The sequence below is a fragment of the Ilyonectria robusta genome (genome assembly GCF_021365365.1).
Source record: "Ilyonectria robusta strain PMI_751 chromosome Unknown BGZ61scaffold_14, whole genome shotgun sequence".
Lineage (NCBI taxonomy): Eukaryota > Fungi > Ascomycota > Sordariomycetes > Hypocreales > Nectriaceae > Ilyonectria > Ilyonectria robusta.
The window spans coordinates 1,043,665-1,059,973 of record NW_025764448.1 but is presented as its reverse complement, the minus strand read 5'-3'; the positions used below and the strand labels follow the sequence as shown (position 1 = coordinate 1,059,973).

Genomic DNA, 16,309 nt, shown 5'->3' with positions numbered 1-16,309 from the left:
CGCCGCCGCCGCCGCCGAAGCCGTTCAAAAAGGACGCCAGAGGCGACTTTCTTGGTTGCTCCAACTGGAAAATTCGGAAACCTCAGGCTCTAGGCACTTGATTCCAGGGGACTCCCATCGCCATCGCCACCTCGTTACGCATCTGGCCTTGCTGCCTCCCATTCCATAGCTTCCGGACGGCCTCGCGTCTGCTAACTGACGACGACATCGCCTTCCTGAAAGAGGTTCCTTTGAGGTACAAGCCAAGGTACAAAGTACTTGAGTGATATCCTTGTCCTCTCGTGCCTCAGGCACCCCCACACCCGGCCTCACGAGTCGCCAAGTACCCAGGTACCTGCAAACATCAGCTACCATCAACACCAACACACCAACCACCCCAGCACTCCTTAACGCCATCGCACACCCTCACGAGTCGCCTTGGACCCTCCGCCCTCCACTGCCCACCCTCCTCCACCCTCCCTCTCGCCTTCGCACCCTGGGCGCCGAAAAGGCCCCTCCAGCCAAGCCGGTCCGGCGAATCAACCCCGTCTCACAGGCCCCATCCCGCTGTCCAGTCGACCAGGTCCGCGTCCTGCGCCAGTCCACGGCTCGGCTCCACCACTGCGAGACCAGACCCATCCGTTGCGGACCTTGCAAAGGCCACTGAGGACTGTCCACGGCCGCTGAGGACCATTGGAGACCATTGGAACCACCGAGGACCGCCAGAGAAGCCGGTAGACACCCCAAAGACGACCCTGGCATCCACCTCACCCACTTCGCCCACTTCACCCACTCAAAGCGTGGCCCCCTCTTGGTGTCTGATCGTCGACCTTTAGTCCTCGTCCCCCGTCCCCCTGCTCCCGGCGAATCAGCTTCCCCGTCCCTCGCAGACTCGCCCGTGACCTCATTCATCGCCCGGTGTTCTTCAACAGCCCCAGGGCCGCTTCTACGGACGTCTCTTTCTCTCGCATTGTTCATCTGCTCCTTGCGGACCGAACAATCGATCAACCGCCCGTACCACCGACCTTCCCTTGTGTTCAGCAGCCGGCTGCAACACGTCAATACATCGCCTCTTTGCCTCCCCACCCCGGCCCTTCGCTTGAACACCTGCCCAGTACTTGCAAGCCAAGTTCTGCCTGGCTTTCCCCTGCCCGCCAGCCCCGAGAGGGAGCATCCACACCTTGCTCTGGAAACGAGACAAAGACACCGCCCCAGTGCCCAGACCACCTACCACCTATCACTACCACCGCTGCTACCGCTCTTGCAACCACTGCTGCTACCACACGGCGCCCCCAAAGACTACAAACAGCCCAGCCCTGCCATCCACGGCGAGAAGTCAGCCTCACATTCACCAGAGCCTCGCCTTTGTTGGTTTGATGCAAAGGTAGCCCCACGATTTTCGACGACATTCCTCCTTATAATCGGCAACGCTCGCAAACGAGGTGCCGACACCAAACCCCACCCCTTTACCCCCAACCATGACTTCGTTGCCGCCCGATCCTTACAAGACCTTGGGAGTTTCCAAGGATGCGCAAATCACAGAAATCCGTTCTGCGCACCGCAAGCTCGTCCTCAAATGCCACCCCGACAAAGTCCAAGACCCTGCCTTGAAGGCACTGAAGCAGGACGAATTCCAAAAGGTCCAGCAAGCCTACGAGCTTCTCAGCGATGAGAAGGAACGACAGCGCTATGATGACCAGGCACGCATTGCCGAGCTGCGAAAGCAGATGCAGTCCAAGGCCAACACGTCAAGTCCCCGCGCGACGCCCACCACCTACAAGTTCGACATCCGAACCGCCGAGCCTCGCCCCAACTCGTACAAGTCGACTTCTGGAACCCCTCCCGGTTCCAAGTTCTACCCGCGGTCATATGAAGATGACCGTGGCCCTCAAATCTTTGATGCCGAGCCTCGCGTGAGACGGGAACAGTCATACTCGGACAAGACAAAGCGGGAATCCGAACGCGAGCGAGAGCGTGAGGCAACCAAGGAGAAGGAACGCGAACGCCAGAAGAAGGCAAGCGACGCCCTTCGCCGCGCTGAGAAAGAGGCCAAGGAGCTCAAGGAAGCTCGACGAGCGGAGAAGAAAAAGGAACGCGAGAAGGAACGCAAGCGGGAGGCTGTGGATAAGAAGCAACGCGACAAGCCGCCTTATTTGGAGCCCTATGAGGACGAGCCTGTCAAAGAGAAGAAGAAGTCGAGCAAGAAGCACGACGAGAAGCGGGATCGATCTTCTCACCGAGAAGAGGCTATGCCCAGGATGAGCGCACCCCCTCCCCCCATGCCGGACCAACCGTGGGCCAGCACTCTTGACTCGGCTGTCTCATACATCGAAGCAAAGAACCGATCCAAGGCCTACCACCCCACCCGTGTTCAGCCTCCTGCTGCACCCACTCCCCCTCCGGCCCCCGGCCTATCGTCCCCCTTCTCGCCCCCTCCTGACGACGATGTTCGTCGCTCTGCGGCCAAATCCCGACGAGGATCCTCTGGTGAGAAGAAGGCGTACAAGAAAGCGTCGCATGAGGTCCTCGAGGACCCCGTCATCGTGGACACATCGCCCTCCGCACACTATGCGCAGAAATCTGCTACGGCTGCTGCTGCCCTGTCTGGTTCACCTCCACGACGTGAACTGCATCGGCAACATACCATGCCCATATCTGCTGAGAGGTTCAGCCGCCCAATCCCCAACATGTCCAGGTCGCAAACATTCACCGCTGGCTCATACCCAGAGATGGTGGACCCTCGTGGCCGCGGCCGCTCAAAGCTGCAGCCTCAAATCGAAGAGAGTGACTCCGAGGATGAGCACGCACAGCGACGCCGAGAGCGTCGAGAGCGCAAGCACAGCAGCAAGAAACATCACTCACCCGAGCCTCACGCTGCCGAGTACGTTCAGCAGTACAAGGTTGAGGGCGGTCGCACGGTGCCGCAGAATTCGTACACGCGCAACATGGATCCCACCGGCGCGGATGCATATGGATACTATCCATCCCATGCCCGTGGCATTCAAGTTCAGGAGACTCGTCCGTCGATGTCAGCACGCGATGCAAGCTATTCGAGTTCTCCTGGGAATTATACAGGCAGCTTCGGTACCAAGGTCAAGACCTCCAAGGCCTACGACTTCGGAGATGTTGCCTATAGCAATACCTACGCGATGTACCACGAGGACTATGCGCAAGCGTACTAGAGTTTTGCTCGGTTTGCTCACTTGTGCTTGTTCCCTACATTGTTTTTTACACTACATTTCACGGCGTCACAACGCATGTATTCCACCATATCGTCTTTTTATTACTGATCTGCGTTTTCTTTTCTTTTCTTCTATTCCTGGTTTCATACATTAACGAAACGAGATGTGTCTTAACGAAATACGAAATTGCCCGGGTTGCAGTGGAACCCGGATCTGGGATGGGATGGGGCGCGTTGGGTTGTTTGGAAAGGGCTTTCACTTTGATTTCTTTGCTTTTACACCATTTAAGCTCCCTGCATCTCGACAAGGACAGGATCACGGTACAAGAGTTGCTCTGGTGTTGGAAACTGCATCCAGTCCTGACTTCACCGAGCACATCCGATGAGGGTTTTTATCTGGAAGCCGCCCAATGTACTTTGCGAGGGCGGCAGATATACAGGTGCATGCATCACACGAAAGGAATATCGGTTCTTTCGTTCGTTTTTGTTTTTATGGCTGGTCATCATCTTTTCCAAGGATTAGGGGCGTTTGAGGAAATACCACACTCGTTTGAACTGGGCGTGTTGGAGGACAAGATATGAGAAGAAGATAGACCTGAAGCAGGAGCTACAGACCGGGCGAGATCCTTGGTTAACGGCCTACATCTAGCTTGAAATAAATACTCGCCTGAATTGTCATGAAGACATTAAACTACACTTATGTTCTAATTCGTATTTGTGAGATGCCGCTTTTCGCAATGCCGTTCTCCCTCAAGTATGATTGCTTTGAGAACATTGCATCAAGGACATTGTATCGTGACTTGCCTGACATGCCCCAAAGTCCACGATATCTATTCTATTAAAATAAACGTGTCTCGCGTTTGAGACCTGGCAAGACAAAGTATACTGTCAGCAGAGGTAAAATATTCCAAAATTTCCAAACCGTTTCCAGATACCCGTTCCTCAGAATTCCTGTGATAGTGATTTCCGTGTGCATTAGTTCACAGCCTTCATTCATTGTGAGATCAAGCCCTGCATAGAAGGTGCCAAACGTGGGTACACCAAACCCAAGTAGGACCCATACTGCGCTATGGGTATTCGTCTCAATCTTGTCAACTCCCCAACAGCAGTGCCAAAGAAACACAAGACCCAAAGAAAGATTCCAAATCCCAGATGATGTTATAATAAGCAATGCTGTACCCCAAAAGGACGCCAAAGCCCATCGATTACGTTGATAAAAGGCCGATGACTCGGGAGCGATACAAGACTGAAGCGGCACGAGCTCGTAGGCTAGGACCACCTTGCAGGCCCAGTTTCCGAAAAGAAGAATGATATTATCGACCATAATTTTCATGCTCAACACCCTGGGCAAGTGTCCAGAGCATTCCAGCCATAAAAGAAGCATCCCGATGATCCTACCAAGCCAGAAGACGAACAAGGCGATACCCGTCTTTATTGACAGAACATTGCCAACCAAGGTTTCACAAGACCCAAGGACTACCCCGGCATATTTATACCTTTTGATGAGAGAAGCAAATGGACTCAATTGCTGAACATCGATCTCAAAGATGGTTTGGTCCAGATGATAACTCCGAGCCACTGTAGTATGCAACATATTGCCTTGAAATTCTATCAGGTTCGGCATCGTATCTAGTTGCAAAGATGATTTGAGAAGAGAGAGTAGAATGTCGTGCGAGGGTGCCCTCACAAAATGACATTTGAGTTTATCATAGTGCTTGAATAGGCTCAGAAAGGAAAGCGAGTCTGGGTCGAAGGCCGCTATAATAATAGCGAACGACTCATGTTTGTCCTTGCTCTCTAGCACCAACGCAGCTCGTGTGGGACCATTCGTATAGACCCTTGAGGTTGACTGGGCTTGTATCATTGTCCCACGTAGCGTACATGCTTCTGTCGAGTAAGCGTGCAACAGCCTTACGGTTTCGGGTAACTTCTTTATCCACAGTTCGCGGTGGAATTCATTGGAAGAGCCGGATCTCAGGGGTACTTTCGTCATGAAGAGCGATCGTTGGTTTGGCCATTGATGCCAGGTTTGATAGCTGACCCACCTGGCCGGGGCGATCGATCTCGAATATACGTTACTTCCGTGGTGCTTCAACGGCACAGCTAAAAAGTTCCACGGATTGTTTCGTAATTGACATGGTATGATGGCGTAGGGTCGTTCGTTTTCGCTTATAGGAAGAGTGATTTCAAGTCCACGGCTTGTTAAATTCCAGTCGAGAACCACTTTGCTGGCTTCAATATTCTTGCAATGAAGAAAGTGTTCGGGCCCTGGAGCTAAATACCCTGTTGGAGGGCTTTGGTTGAGAGGTTGGAAGGATGCAGACCACGGATGTTCCATTGCAGTCAGAAAGTTCAATGCTGAAAGCCACCTGGAGTATGGTTCTGCTTCCTCGGGCAACATGGGCTGGCCGTTGTGTTGCACGTTCCAGGCGAGCAGGGTTGGGTCGAAAGCACTCCGTGCAATCTCTTCCTGCAACCTCAAAAAAGCTCTTGAGCCTCCTCCATAGATGAGTGGCATGCTAACGCCGAAAATCCCGAGCAAACTGTAGGCAATATCTTCCTTTCTGGTTGTCGTTCGTTCAGCAGCCCAGCTCATTTTCTCGGCGATATGGGCCTTCCTTAGCAAATCGTCATTCTGACGAGGAGAAGGACTACCGGTGAGGTACACTTCGTCGATGCCTGTAATGCGGCTGATGCGATTGGCTAAATAATTTCGAGTTGCCATGAACGTCCAGTCTGATGCGAAGAAGTCGAGAGCTTTTGGAGCCAGAAGCTCTTGAAGAGTCCATCCTCTCGTGAACCAGCGAGATTTTTCAAATGAGGTATAGAGCCCGTTCGAAGTTGGCGGCACGTCAACCAAGTAGGTAAAACACACTTCAGCAGCTCCGTACCATCGAAACATGGAGTTGATGGCCTCGGAGAGCTCAGCGCTGCTGGTCTTGTCGATGCAGCAGGTGTCGACCCAGACATATCTAAGCCCGCGCTTTCGCGCTTCCTTACACGTCTGCTCGATTTTCAAGTAGCCGGCTTTGAGTTTGGTGGCGGGCTCTGGCTGGAAGAATTGCTGATGCGTAAGCCAGAAATCTGCTGAAGAGCTCGGCAATTGGTCGTCAACCGGGCGCAGGTAACACTCCGTTCCTTTAGAAACTAGTGCAGCCAGGTGAGGCTTTGCATAAGACGCAGAATGTGCAAGAATATTGCCCGCAATTGCATATCCGGGGGAAGTCAGATTGAAAAGCCTTCTACTCTCTTACTTGTATCAGGTCTCTCATCGCGGCGTATTCTCCCTTGAGGGTGCGCGGCCTAACCCGAAAGCCTAATTCACGGCCCGGGAGAGGCTCGCGGGATGGGCGGTGAGGTGGCAAGAAAGGGAAAAGTTTACGATTTAGGAGGGTTGCCTTGTGTCTTTTCTTTGAGTTTGGTGCCTGGGCTAGGCGGATGGGGAGTGGCTCAGCTGAACAGTCGGGATGGTGGTGTGAGGCTGAGGGGTGAGTACAAAGTACTTGCTCGGAATTCGAGAATCGGGGTTGAATATGAACTTGAAAGGAGACCTGAAGAGTTGCATACCCCAAAATGAGGCTGTACTGATCGAGCATTGCTATTTGCCTGCGTAAGATATTGCTGACGAGGATACTTTATCATTGCTCATATGTTTACTCTAGCGTATACTGATACTCTTGGCGATTGTCGTAATGCCCCAATACCATGTGCATGTGTATGTCCAAGTGAGCTGGCAGTCCATCAAGCCAATGCCAGCACTGCCTCTGCAAAGTGACTTGAAACAAAGCAAACAAGGCGCACCAACAGGCAACAAACGACCTGTGCTTTTGGAATCCGGACCTCTTTTGTGAGCATAATAGGACTTATCCTAGGCATTCTCGATGCATTCGTGTCCACTCGCTCAGCCTCGAAAGGACAGAAGAACGCGTCTCTTGACAGTATCAGCAGGATTGGAGGCCTGGCAATTGCAGGTCGCCTCCCCATACTGGCCAGTGTCATCCAGCGACAGCGAGAGGCGGTGGCTTTGGCGCTGGAGGCGTCTGTGGAGGCAAATGGGGCTGGACGCAGGGGGTTTCAGTGGCCCATACGCTGAACTCGTCAATCCATAGGTGCCTCGCCACCTGGAGAGGAGGCGCGCCAGTGGTCCTAGCGCATGGCCGTTCAGCGGGCTGGGTTAATTAGCGGGGCAGCCTGGCGGTCTGGGGTTCCAGTTTGGTGGGGCGGGCTGAGCCGCGTTTCTTCTGTGGTGCCGGGTTCCGCGGTGCAGCTTCCGTGGATTCGGTTGGTCGCCTGCTCTGCGGCGACTCCAGCTCTTCTTTCTCGTCTCCTCGTCGACCTGCGGGTTGTGACAATGTAACCTTGCAATTCTGCATTCCTACGCCCCTCTGCCTGTGCAATGGGACCGAGTCTGACGTAGCGGTGCCAGACACCGGAGACTAGGGTCACAGCTTGGCCCTGGCTTGTACGCTCGCTGTAAGTACTGCGACCCCGTCTCCTGCTCGGGATCGTCATGGACACGACACACAAGAGGCTAAACGAAGGCATCGTGACACCAGAACGCCGCAACCATTCTCCCTCTCCTTCGCCCGAACTCCCCACGCGTGACGATACCCGCCGTGGAACATGCAATCAATGGACAGACTGGGCCAGCGACACGGACACGGGACCGGGCAATGGATGTCGTCTATGTGCGCTCGACTCCGGCACGACGGCAAGGGCTAGCATCCGAGTCACTGTCTGGTGGCCACCATGTTCCGCCCGCGCAACGCGATGACGACGATGTACAACCCGGCGGGGAACACAGCAACTTCCAACACAATCATACGGCAGAGAGTCGCCGCCAGTGGAGCGTCACCATTGCCGTCAACGACCGCGACGCGGTGCAGGCCACCATCACCGACCCCTTCTCCGAGACAGAGTACGAGAAGATCTTCGAGCACTATCTGCGCGACTCGGACCGGCCGCGATGGAGCGCCGAGAGCATGAGCATGACGCTGCAGGAGTCGGCTGTGGATGGTGTCTCGCATCTTGAGGAGCGGATTCGATGGTACGGCGAGCACCTACTGTCGCAGCTGAAGCTGAGCTTCTCGCCGGACGCCACAGAGTGCCAGATCTACATTATCGAGAGCGACCCGGGTCCAAGTGAGACTGCGAATCGCGGCCCCGGACTCCACTGTCTCGCCTGGGAACTCCTCGAAGCCGACCACATTGTCTGCATGCCCAAGCTGCGCGTCACCCGCATCAGCGACGTGCCCTTGCCTCGGCGAGATCTCCGCCCGATGCGGCCCACCAACCGGTCGCCGCCGCCGTTCGCCGCCGTGCAGGCCAACCCGGCGCTCAACTTCCACGTGCTGCTGGTTGTGGCCCGCGACTTCAGCCGGTCCGGCGCCGAGCGGGACCCGGAGCCGGACTTGGCCCAGTGGCCGCTTATGAGCGTCCAGCGGAAGATGCACAGTCGCCTGCTGCTCGAGGTGGTGCGTCCGGGGAGCCGGGAGGAGCTCGCGGGGCATTTGGATGTGCGGGCTGCGCAGGGCGTGCATTTCCACTTGGTGCACTTCGACCTGCATGGACGCATCATGTGTGACGAGTACGTCATCAATCCGTTCCCGATCCTTAGGCTGTGCTGACTGGTGTGACAGACATGGAAACGAAGTCCCCTGGCTGCTCTTTGCTAAGCAAAACCACGTCCCTCGCACCCACGGCTACCAGGTCCCCCAGACACACCTTGCAAAGGCCGCTGACATAGCTGCCGTCTTGGCCCGTCACGACATCGAGAACGTGGTCCTCAACGCCTGTCTATCGGCCTACAACCGCACCGGATCCGCCACCAGCCTCGCCCACATCTTCCTCGAGCATGGCATCTGCAATGTCTCAGCCATGTGGTTCTTCGTCCACTGGCAAACAGTGTCGACATATCTCGATACCTTCTACGACGAACTGCTGTATCACTGTAAGCCCTTCCACATCGCGGCGCAGCGAGGGCGGGAAGCTATCCGCCAGAAACCCACGAGCCGCATAGGGCGCGAGTACCAGGACTTTTTCCTGTGCGTAAACTACTCGCGCAGGAGGCCGACGGCACAGGTAGTCAGCCCCATCGCACGCGATCCCAGCCCGGCGCCGTCGGCCCGGTCGCAGGGCTCGACAACATCCGACACATCGGCCAAGAGCTTTATGAGCGGCATGTGGAAGCCGTCAACGCCACGGCTCGCGGACTCGTTCATCCTCGGCGGCGAGCCAGTGATGCGAATGCAGCTACACCTTCTGGAGCTCGAGTACAAGCTCATGACGTTCCGCGTCGTGTACGCAAGTGATCTCCGGCGGCCTGGTTCCAAGCTCAATAGCACCATCGATCAGATGGTACACATGTGGCTGAACACCAACCTGGTAGACGAGGTGCTCTACTACAAGGCCAAGGACTTTGCTCGGTCCACCCTGTCGCGCATGTTTCCCGGCGGCGTCAAGCACCGGGAGCGACGAACGCGAGCCACCAACGGAGGCTACCTCCAGCTGCTCTTCCCGCGACCCGTCCGGGCGCTCCGGCAAACGCTGCACGTGGTGCGCGATGTAGACGGCGTCGTGGCGCCGGGGTTCCTGGCCGACGCCGGGCGCAACGCGCAGCTCGAGCACCAGCGGTCCATGGCGCAGGCCGGACTGCGGCGGTTCGCGGCGCAGCTACATGAGAATGGGCATAGCTACCTGCTGTTCCTGGGCAGCGAGGACGCCCAGTGGTGGCGGACGTATCTGCAGCATCTACAGGGCGAGTGGTGGGTGCATTTACCCTGGAGCTATACCGTGCATAGTCGGTATATTCGCGAGGTGAGGCTGCCGACGGAGGAGAGAAAGCCCAAGTTGGGGATTCAGGGGTGAGCCAAGCACAGAAGAGGAGGAATAGAGACGGTCGTGATATATATCAGCATAGAAAGGACGACATGGCAAGGAGCATTAAACGATAACAGGGAGCGAGTCTTGTCATATAGATAAACTGTATAACAGTGCGTCGTACCATCTAGAAATCTAGCATCAGGGAGCGGAGGCGTTACCGGAAAGGCTTAGTACACTGTCACATTAATAGTACAGAGAGATAACATTTCAATCATCAAAATTGGGGGGCGCCGCTATAAGTCAAGTTTGAATCATCTCTTCAAGCCACGGAGGATTGATTTCGGTGTGGTGGCATAGGGCCTAGCTATTTAGGGGCCGCGGTGGCTTGATGACCGCATTTTAACACCCCTGTCGTATTCTGTACGGAGTACGTCCCTCACAAGATCCCTGTCGTACTTCGTATGCGATGTTTGTAGGCTCATGGCTACCATTCACGGCGTTGTTGTGGAGGTGAAAGAGAAGGGTAAAAGCCATCTTCGCTGCTCATCAAGTACGCACCTTCAACTGCAACTTGTTTCTCTTGCTATCGTCGAACTGCGAAATGTCAATCCGACACGGCTTGCGCCGTCTCACCCCGTCAGCAAACCGCACAATGGCGACTGTTGCCCGTGAAAACCAGACCTTTACCCTCCCCGACGGCCGCGTGCTGGGCTTCGCCGAGTACGGCGACCCGGACGGCACGCCGCTGCTCTACTTCCACGGCTTCCCGTCGTCGCGCATCGAGGCCAGCGCGGTGCTCGAGGTGGCCAACCGGCGCGGCCTCCGGTGCATCGCGCTGGACCGCCCGGGCTTCGGCCTGTCGTCGCCGCAGCCCCGCCGCCGCATCCTCGACTGGCCGGCCGACGTCCGGGACTTTGCGCGCGGCATGAACCTGCCCCGCTTCGCCGTCCTCGGGCTCTCCGGCGGCGGGCCCTTTGCCCTCGCGTGTGCGCGCGCGCTGCCGCCGGAGATGCTCTCGGGCGTCGGCCTCTTCGCCAGCGGGCCGCCGTGGTTCGCCGGCGCCCACCACATGTCGCTGTACCGCAGGCTGCTCAGCAGCGCCGCGACGTACTGCCCCGGGGCGCTGAGGATCGCGACCGACGCCCTGGTGAGCACCGCGCGCTGGCTCGCGACCACCGGCCCGGTCGTGCGGCGCATCGACGGCTGGCTGCTCGGGCTTCGGCAGGCCGCGGACCAGGTCGCCCAGCTGGCCGTGGCGGAGAGCGGCGGCGCGGCCAAGGACGCGAGGCCGAATACGACGCCCAAGCGGACGATCCCGGAGGTGCGCTCTGAGCTGCTGCGCGTGCTGCTCGACGAGCCGTTCGCGCAGGGGGCCGCTGCGGCCGTCGACGAAGCGAAATTGTTGTCGTCGCAGGATTGGGGCTTTAAGCTCGAGGACGTCGACTACGCCACGGTCCGGCTGTGGCACGGCGCGCGGGATACGAACGCCCCGGCAGTCATGATCCGGTACATGGCCGACAAACTGCCGCACGCCGTCCTGCGCGAGTTCGAGGGAGACACGCACTACACCATGTTTAAGCATCTGGAGGGCGCCCTGGCCGAGCTCGTCCCGCAGGAGGCGCCGAAGCTTGCGACCAAGGGGGTTTAGGGGGCGCATACGCATCTCGCTCATCTCATCTCTTGTACTTTTGTGTATGATTAGTTGGTTCTATTATAGCTGTATGAGTAGCAATGCCCTGGATCTTGCGCGGAAACATGCGTCTAGTCGGGCACTGACGTGCAAGAGATCCAGGCGTTTGCAAATTGCTCTTCTTCTTCTTCTTCTTCTTCTTCTTCCTCTTCCTTCCAACGACGTCTCAGCCCTAGCGTGGTGATCTGATCGCCGCCCCAAAGATTTACCACGAATTAGGGATCCGAGTGCGACAGAGCGACTTCCGACGACAGCAATCAGGAGATTGAACAGCAGCAATCAAACTCTCCTTTCCCGTCCAATCCTCCCAACTGAACCTTAACCACGCGGCCCAGCACCAGAGATCCTTTGCCAATGCCGAGATCCACCGCTCGACTTTTGCTTTGTCGGGACTCGCACTACAACTCCAGTAATACTACGCAGTAATAACCCGGGCGTTTCGGTCTCGCGGAATGCCCGGTTTATTAGTGCCAAACTCAACCACAGCGCGACCGGCTCCGCGGAAATTGCAAGGGAGACGCTCTAAACTTTAATCCTCTCCAGCGTCCCAAGAACTTCCCCACGAATCTGTCACGTTCGCTGCCCCTCATGCATAGAAGCCGCCATGTTCCTTGCAGGCTTCTAGTCTTTATCCGCATGGGGCAGGATTTCCAATGCCCCGGCGCAACGTCGCTTGACTGAGTTTGGGCATCATCTTGGCAGTTAATGGCTCGGACGGCACGTCAGTGCTAAGCTTGCTGGGATAGCAGCTTGCTGGGATGTTTGTATGTTTGTCACTGCGGGCGGTAGCGGGAGGGGCACGTCCAAGCGGCCACCATCACAGACGTGCGAGTCCTTTATCTAGAACCGCACGCCGCCTGAATAATAACGCTCCCCTCTCTTCTTCAGTCCATCTCAGAGCAATCCAACTGCTTACCGTCACTCCTTATTCACTCTTTGATTGATTTCAACTACACTCACTATGCGATCCTTTTTTATGCTTGGCGCTGCCGCCGTGGCCGCCGCCGCCGCTGCTCAGCCCAAATATGTCCTGTACTACGACCAGTACGTTCATCACAACGAATGCCGGCAGATTTTGTTTCATGAACTAACGGTGCCTCAAAAGGTACCACACCACCGACTTGCCCGACAAGGCCACCGCTGCTGGCATCAACTATGTCATCACCGCCTTCGCCAACTCGTCGCTCTTCACCACCGAGCCGTCCGGCGTTTACACTCCCTTCCAGCCCCTCGACGAGATCCGCGCCCTCTTCGACGAAGGTACCAAGGTCTGCATGGCTATTGGCGGCTGGTCAGACACCGCCGGATTCAGCGAGGGTGCCAAGACCCCCAAGTCCCGCAAGCTGTTCGCCAAGAACGTCGCGAAGACTCTTGACCGACTCGGATACGACTGCGTTGGTACGTACACGGCATTCGACTTGCCTCTCGGTACTCTGCTGACCAGGATTGTGTAGACATCGATTGGGAGTACCCCGGTGGCAATGGTGCCGATTACAAGACCACCCCCAACTCGGCGAAGACGTCTGAGATCCAGACCTACCCCAAGCTGCTGGCCGCCATCAAGGCCGAGATCGGAAAGAAGGAGCTCTCCATTGCTGTCCCCGGCCTTGAGCGCGATATGATCGCCTACACCGCTAAGCAAGTCCGCAAGATGAACCTGGTCGTCGACTTTGTCAATGTGAGTTCCCCAATGAACCCCGGCGTGGTTGTGAATATGGCGACTAACAGCGACAAAATAGGTCATGACCTACGACCTGATGAACCGACGTGATAGTGTCACCGCTTACCAGGTTTCTGTTGAGGGAACTCTCAAGACCATCAACACCTACATCAACCGCGGCTTCAACCCCAGCAAGCTCGTCGGCGGCATTCCCTTTTACGCCAAGTGGTTCACCACCAAGAAGGGAGTCGCCTGCACCACCTCCACCGGCTGCGCTACCGAGTCTCTCGAGGCTGCCGACGGCTCTGACACCGGCAATTCTGGCTCCGTCACCTTTGAGAAGGGCAACTTCGCTAGCGCCCCGGCCAACCTCACTTCCTCTCCTGATGGCTCTTGCGGCGTGGGCTCTTCGTTCAAGTGTGGCGAGGGTACCTGCTGCAGCCAGTACGGATACTGGTGAGTTGTCCCCTCTTGACTCAATGATCAAAACTAACCCGAGATGCAGTGGAAACACCACCGCTCACTGCGAAACTGGATGCCAGACCGGCTACGGCAGATGCGAGGGACTCAACGTCCTCGCCTCTTTCCAGAAGGCTCTCGCCGAGGGCAAGACCGACACTGCGGCCGGCGCCCAGTGGTACTGGGACTCCGAGACCAGCCTGTACTGGAGCTGGGACACCCCCGAGCTGATCAAGCAGAAGATCTCCACCCTCCTGGGCCAGGGCATCGGCGGCTTCATGGCTTGGAGTCTCGGTGAGGATGGCTACGACTGGAGCCACCTGAAGGCCATGCAGGAGGGTATCAAGTCCTTCAAGCCCACCTCCTACGGACGACATGCCAAGGCCCACATCGGCTACCGTCGCTAATGCCTCTCGGCTTTTTCTTTTTAAGTATTTTCAGGAGTACGCCATGGTGCATGCTTCTACTTTTCTAGAACTAGGCCAGCGTGGTGGCATTGAACCCGAGGAACTGTTCAAGATCAATGTATATAGACGCCCTACCGCTTATGGCCATGGTACCCTATAGAATCCTATTTAATCCAGCCCTGAAACTACAGAAGCTGTGCCATTGACTTGTGATGGGGTTCTCTGACGGATCTCATTTAAGACAAAATATAGTCTAACACCTTCGCTCATATGTTGCTTTCAGCAGTGCGTCAAACGCCCTTGTGTCTCCTTCCCCTGTCAACTTCTCACGATCCATCTCATCTATGTACCGACACGCATTTTCTTCGTCTGGGCCAATCCGCCGCCACCTGCTTCTATTATGATTACCAAAACTCAACGCGCCGGTGTCGTAGTTCGGCTCAATCCACCTGGAAGGACAAAGACCAATGTCGAAGACGATGTACCGACCCAGAGACAGCTTGGTCGGCAAAGGACGGGGGTTGTCAAAGCAAACAGGACCCGAACGGCTGATGTGGAACTGGAAATCGACAAGATTGGGAAGACCGGTGCGTATCTTGTCGAACACGGACTCCCACGTCCCTGGGAAGCGATAGACTGCATCGTCGCTGAAATCAAACCCGAAGGCACCATGTGGGAGTCTTTCCCAATCGTAAGTCGGCACATTCCATTCCACAATCTTGGAGGCCTCGGTGCGTATGAAGGAGACAATGAAGCACCAGTCTAATCGCAGAGACTTTAGTGAAGGCTGAGATACAACCCAGTCTAAATGGTCGTGATGCGAAATCGCATAAGAACCGAGCGTGAGCGTCTTTAGCTGTGGAAAGACCAGGCCACGGCCGTTAAAGTTCCCTGGTAACGTGCCCCAACACTCGCCAAAATTCAGCGTCAACGAGGTGAGCTGGTCGGCCAAGGGGGAAAGCCAGTGACGCTGCATGTAAGGCTCGAATTGCACAAGCTCGATGCAGTAAATGTCGTGGTCTGGTCCGTGCTTATTGTATTCTTCCGCGACTTCGAGGTGAAGTTGGTCAAGATCCTTGGCGACCGACTTGAAGAGCTCGGATGACGTGAAATCTGGTAGTGGAACATTCTGCAGGTGTTTGATAGTAAGGGAACGGATTTTGGCCGCGTTTGGTTGTCCGGCACGCTCCCTTATGGCTTCGAATAACGCCTTCAGGGTATTTTCCCGGGTTGATATTTCTTCAACATCGTTGCCCCAAAAAAAATCGGGATCAGCCGCTACTCCTACACATTTCGATGTGAAGCGCAAACAAATCTGGTCAACCAGGTCAAGATCCCTGATCCGAGACATGGCGTCCGTAAACTCGGAGAATGTGTCGTCTTTCCACCCCTCCCATTCATAATAGTCCTCATCCTGGGCAGAGAACGACGAGCTGTAGATGACGACACGGCGCGCGGCGGATATGACCGGATTGCTGCTGAGAAGCCCTGCCCAGGCCTTGAGACCCTTTTCCGTTGGGGCCAGGAAAATGGTGCGAAAGGCGTGCTTTGTCGCCAGGCTGTTCCACTTGCGACACACGAGACGTGCGTTCAAAAGATCGCCTATTTTGCCGGGGTTGTCATCGAGTGGACGCAGAGACCGTTTATCTAGACGAAGACAGTCAAGGATTTGGCTCAGCAACTCGTCAGGCAATTTGTTGAGTTCCATGGTAAAGACAAGCGTCTATGGGGTTGACGCAAGACTGGAAATTGTTGATGATGTTGGTTTTAAGGGGGATGATCATGAATGAATGAGGAAGCAATTCGTGAATAATATAAGCGGTCTCGAGAAGTGGGGCCAGCCAGGCAGAAGCACGGTCAGTCGTTCACTCTCCACTAATAGCGGATGCTTTGATATCGCTTCTGCCTCGTTTAGGGTAACGATGTAATCCCACTCCTTACCTCTCGAGGTCTCGAATTCCACGCATCTTACATTGAGACCACATATAATTTTGGATTAAGCTCGGTTATTCGACGTTGGGTTTAGCAATATACGATCCAAGGATGGCGTGACCTGCCACGTAGCGGCAGACTGTCGTTAGGTATCCCCGCAGGTTGATACAGGGGTCTTG

General features: G+C 55.8%; 9 protein-coding genes across 9 annotated transcripts; 5 read left to right on the top strand and 4 right to left on the bottom strand.

Moving 5' to 3' along the window:
* Positions 1-253: 253 nt before the first annotated feature.
* Positions 254-1,261, bottom strand: BGZ61DRAFT_58076 (uncharacterized protein). Its single transcript, XM_046256266.1, has one exon. It carries the CDS (start codon positions 955-957, stop codon positions 406-408), a length of 552 nt encoding a protein of 183 aa, XP_046102532.1. The 5' UTR covers positions 958-1,261; the 3' UTR covers positions 254-405.
* A 196-nt stretch (positions 1,262-1,457) lies between these two features.
* On the top strand, positions 1,458-3,161 carry BGZ61DRAFT_480075 (uncharacterized protein; the record flags this gene model as incomplete). Its single annotated transcript, XM_046249150.1, has 1 exon — positions 1,458-3,161. The coding sequence occupies one exon, from the start codon at positions 1,458-1,460 to the stop codon at positions 3,159-3,161; it is 1,704 nt and encodes a 567-aa protein (XP_046102531.1).
* Positions 3,162-3,270: 109 nt separating this feature from the next.
* On the top strand, positions 3,271-3,889 carry BGZ61DRAFT_58070 (uncharacterized protein). The gene has a single exon (XM_046256265.1). It carries the CDS (start codon positions 3,380-3,382, stop codon positions 3,740-3,742), a length of 363 nt encoding a protein of 120 aa, XP_046102530.1. The 5' UTR covers positions 3,271-3,379; the 3' UTR covers positions 3,743-3,889.
* Positions 3,810-5,496, bottom strand: BGZ61DRAFT_455285 (uncharacterized protein). The gene has a single exon (XM_046246364.1). It carries the CDS (start codon positions 5,151-5,153, stop codon positions 3,999-4,001), a length of 1,155 nt encoding a protein of 384 aa, XP_046102529.1. The 5' UTR covers positions 5,154-5,496; the 3' UTR covers positions 3,810-3,998.
* An 89-nt stretch (positions 5,497-5,585) lies between these two features.
* BGZ61DRAFT_303407 (uncharacterized protein) lies at positions 5,586-6,218 on the bottom strand (the record flags this gene model as incomplete). The annotated part of the gene is made up of 1 exon (XM_046238711.1): positions 5,586-6,218. A coding segment is annotated over one exon (633 nt), but the record flags the coding sequence as incomplete, so codon positions are not given.
* Positions 6,219-7,470: 1,252 nt separating this feature from the next.
* On the top strand, positions 7,471-10,282 carry BGZ61DRAFT_423912 (uncharacterized protein). The gene is made up of 3 exons (XM_046243580.1): positions 7,471-7,633; positions 7,717-8,747; positions 8,800-10,282. The coding sequence occupies exons 2-3, from the start codon at positions 7,834-7,836 to the stop codon at positions 10,025-10,027; spliced, it is 2,142 nt and encodes a 713-aa protein (XP_046102527.1). The 5' UTR covers positions 7,471-7,633; positions 7,717-7,833; the 3' UTR covers positions 10,028-10,282.
* Positions 10,283-10,634: 352 nt separating this feature from the next.
* On the top strand, positions 10,635-11,630 carry BGZ61DRAFT_356673 (Alpha/Beta hydrolase protein; the record flags this gene model as incomplete). The annotated part of the gene is made up of 1 exon (XM_046240806.1): positions 10,635-11,630. The coding sequence occupies one exon, from the start codon at positions 10,635-10,637 to the stop codon at positions 11,628-11,630; it is 996 nt and encodes a 331-aa protein (XP_046102526.1).
* Positions 11,631-12,561: 931 nt separating this feature from the next.
* BGZ61DRAFT_549226 (glycoside hydrolase superfamily) lies at positions 12,562-14,198 on the top strand (the record flags this gene model as incomplete). Its single annotated transcript, XM_046255423.1, has 5 exons — positions 12,562-12,716; positions 12,778-13,070; positions 13,127-13,350; positions 13,412-13,788; positions 13,838-14,198. The coding sequence occupies exons 1-5, from the start codon at positions 12,634-12,636 to the stop codon at positions 14,196-14,198; spliced, it is 1,338 nt and encodes a 445-aa protein (XP_046102525.1). The 5' UTR covers positions 12,562-12,633.
* Positions 14,088-15,966, bottom strand: BGZ61DRAFT_455279 (uncharacterized protein). Its single transcript, XM_046246363.1, has one exon. It carries the CDS (start codon positions 15,904-15,906, stop codon positions 14,452-14,454), a length of 1,455 nt encoding a protein of 484 aa, XP_046102524.1. The 5' UTR covers positions 15,907-15,966; the 3' UTR covers positions 14,088-14,451.
* Between the last annotated feature and the right edge of the window lie 343 nt (positions 15,967-16,309).

Excerpts from the sequence above, each read along its gene's own strand:
- BGZ61DRAFT_58076 (XM_046256266.1), bottom strand. The coding sequence starts at position 957 with ATGAACAATGCGAGAGAAAGAGACGTCCGTAGAAGCGGCCCTGGGGCT.
- BGZ61DRAFT_58070 (XM_046256265.1), top strand. The coding sequence starts at position 3,380 with ATGGGATGGGGCGCGTTGGGTTGTTTGGAAAGGGCTTTCACTTTGATT.
- BGZ61DRAFT_455285 (XM_046246364.1), bottom strand. The coding sequence starts at position 5,153 with ATGACGAAAGTACCCCTGAGATCCGGCTCTTCCAATGAATTCCACCGC.
- BGZ61DRAFT_423912 (XM_046243580.1), top strand. The coding sequence starts at position 7,834 with ATGGATGTCGTCTATGTGCGCTCGACTCCGGCACGACGGCAAGGGCTA. Across the intron at positions 8,748-8,799 it reads GGACGCATCATGTGTGACGA|ACATGGAAACGAAGTCCCCT; the intron begins GTACGTCATCAA and ends CTGGTGTGACAG.
- BGZ61DRAFT_455279 (XM_046246363.1), bottom strand. The coding sequence starts at position 15,906 with ATGGAACTCAACAAATTGCCTGACGAGTTGCTGAGCCAAATCCTTGAC.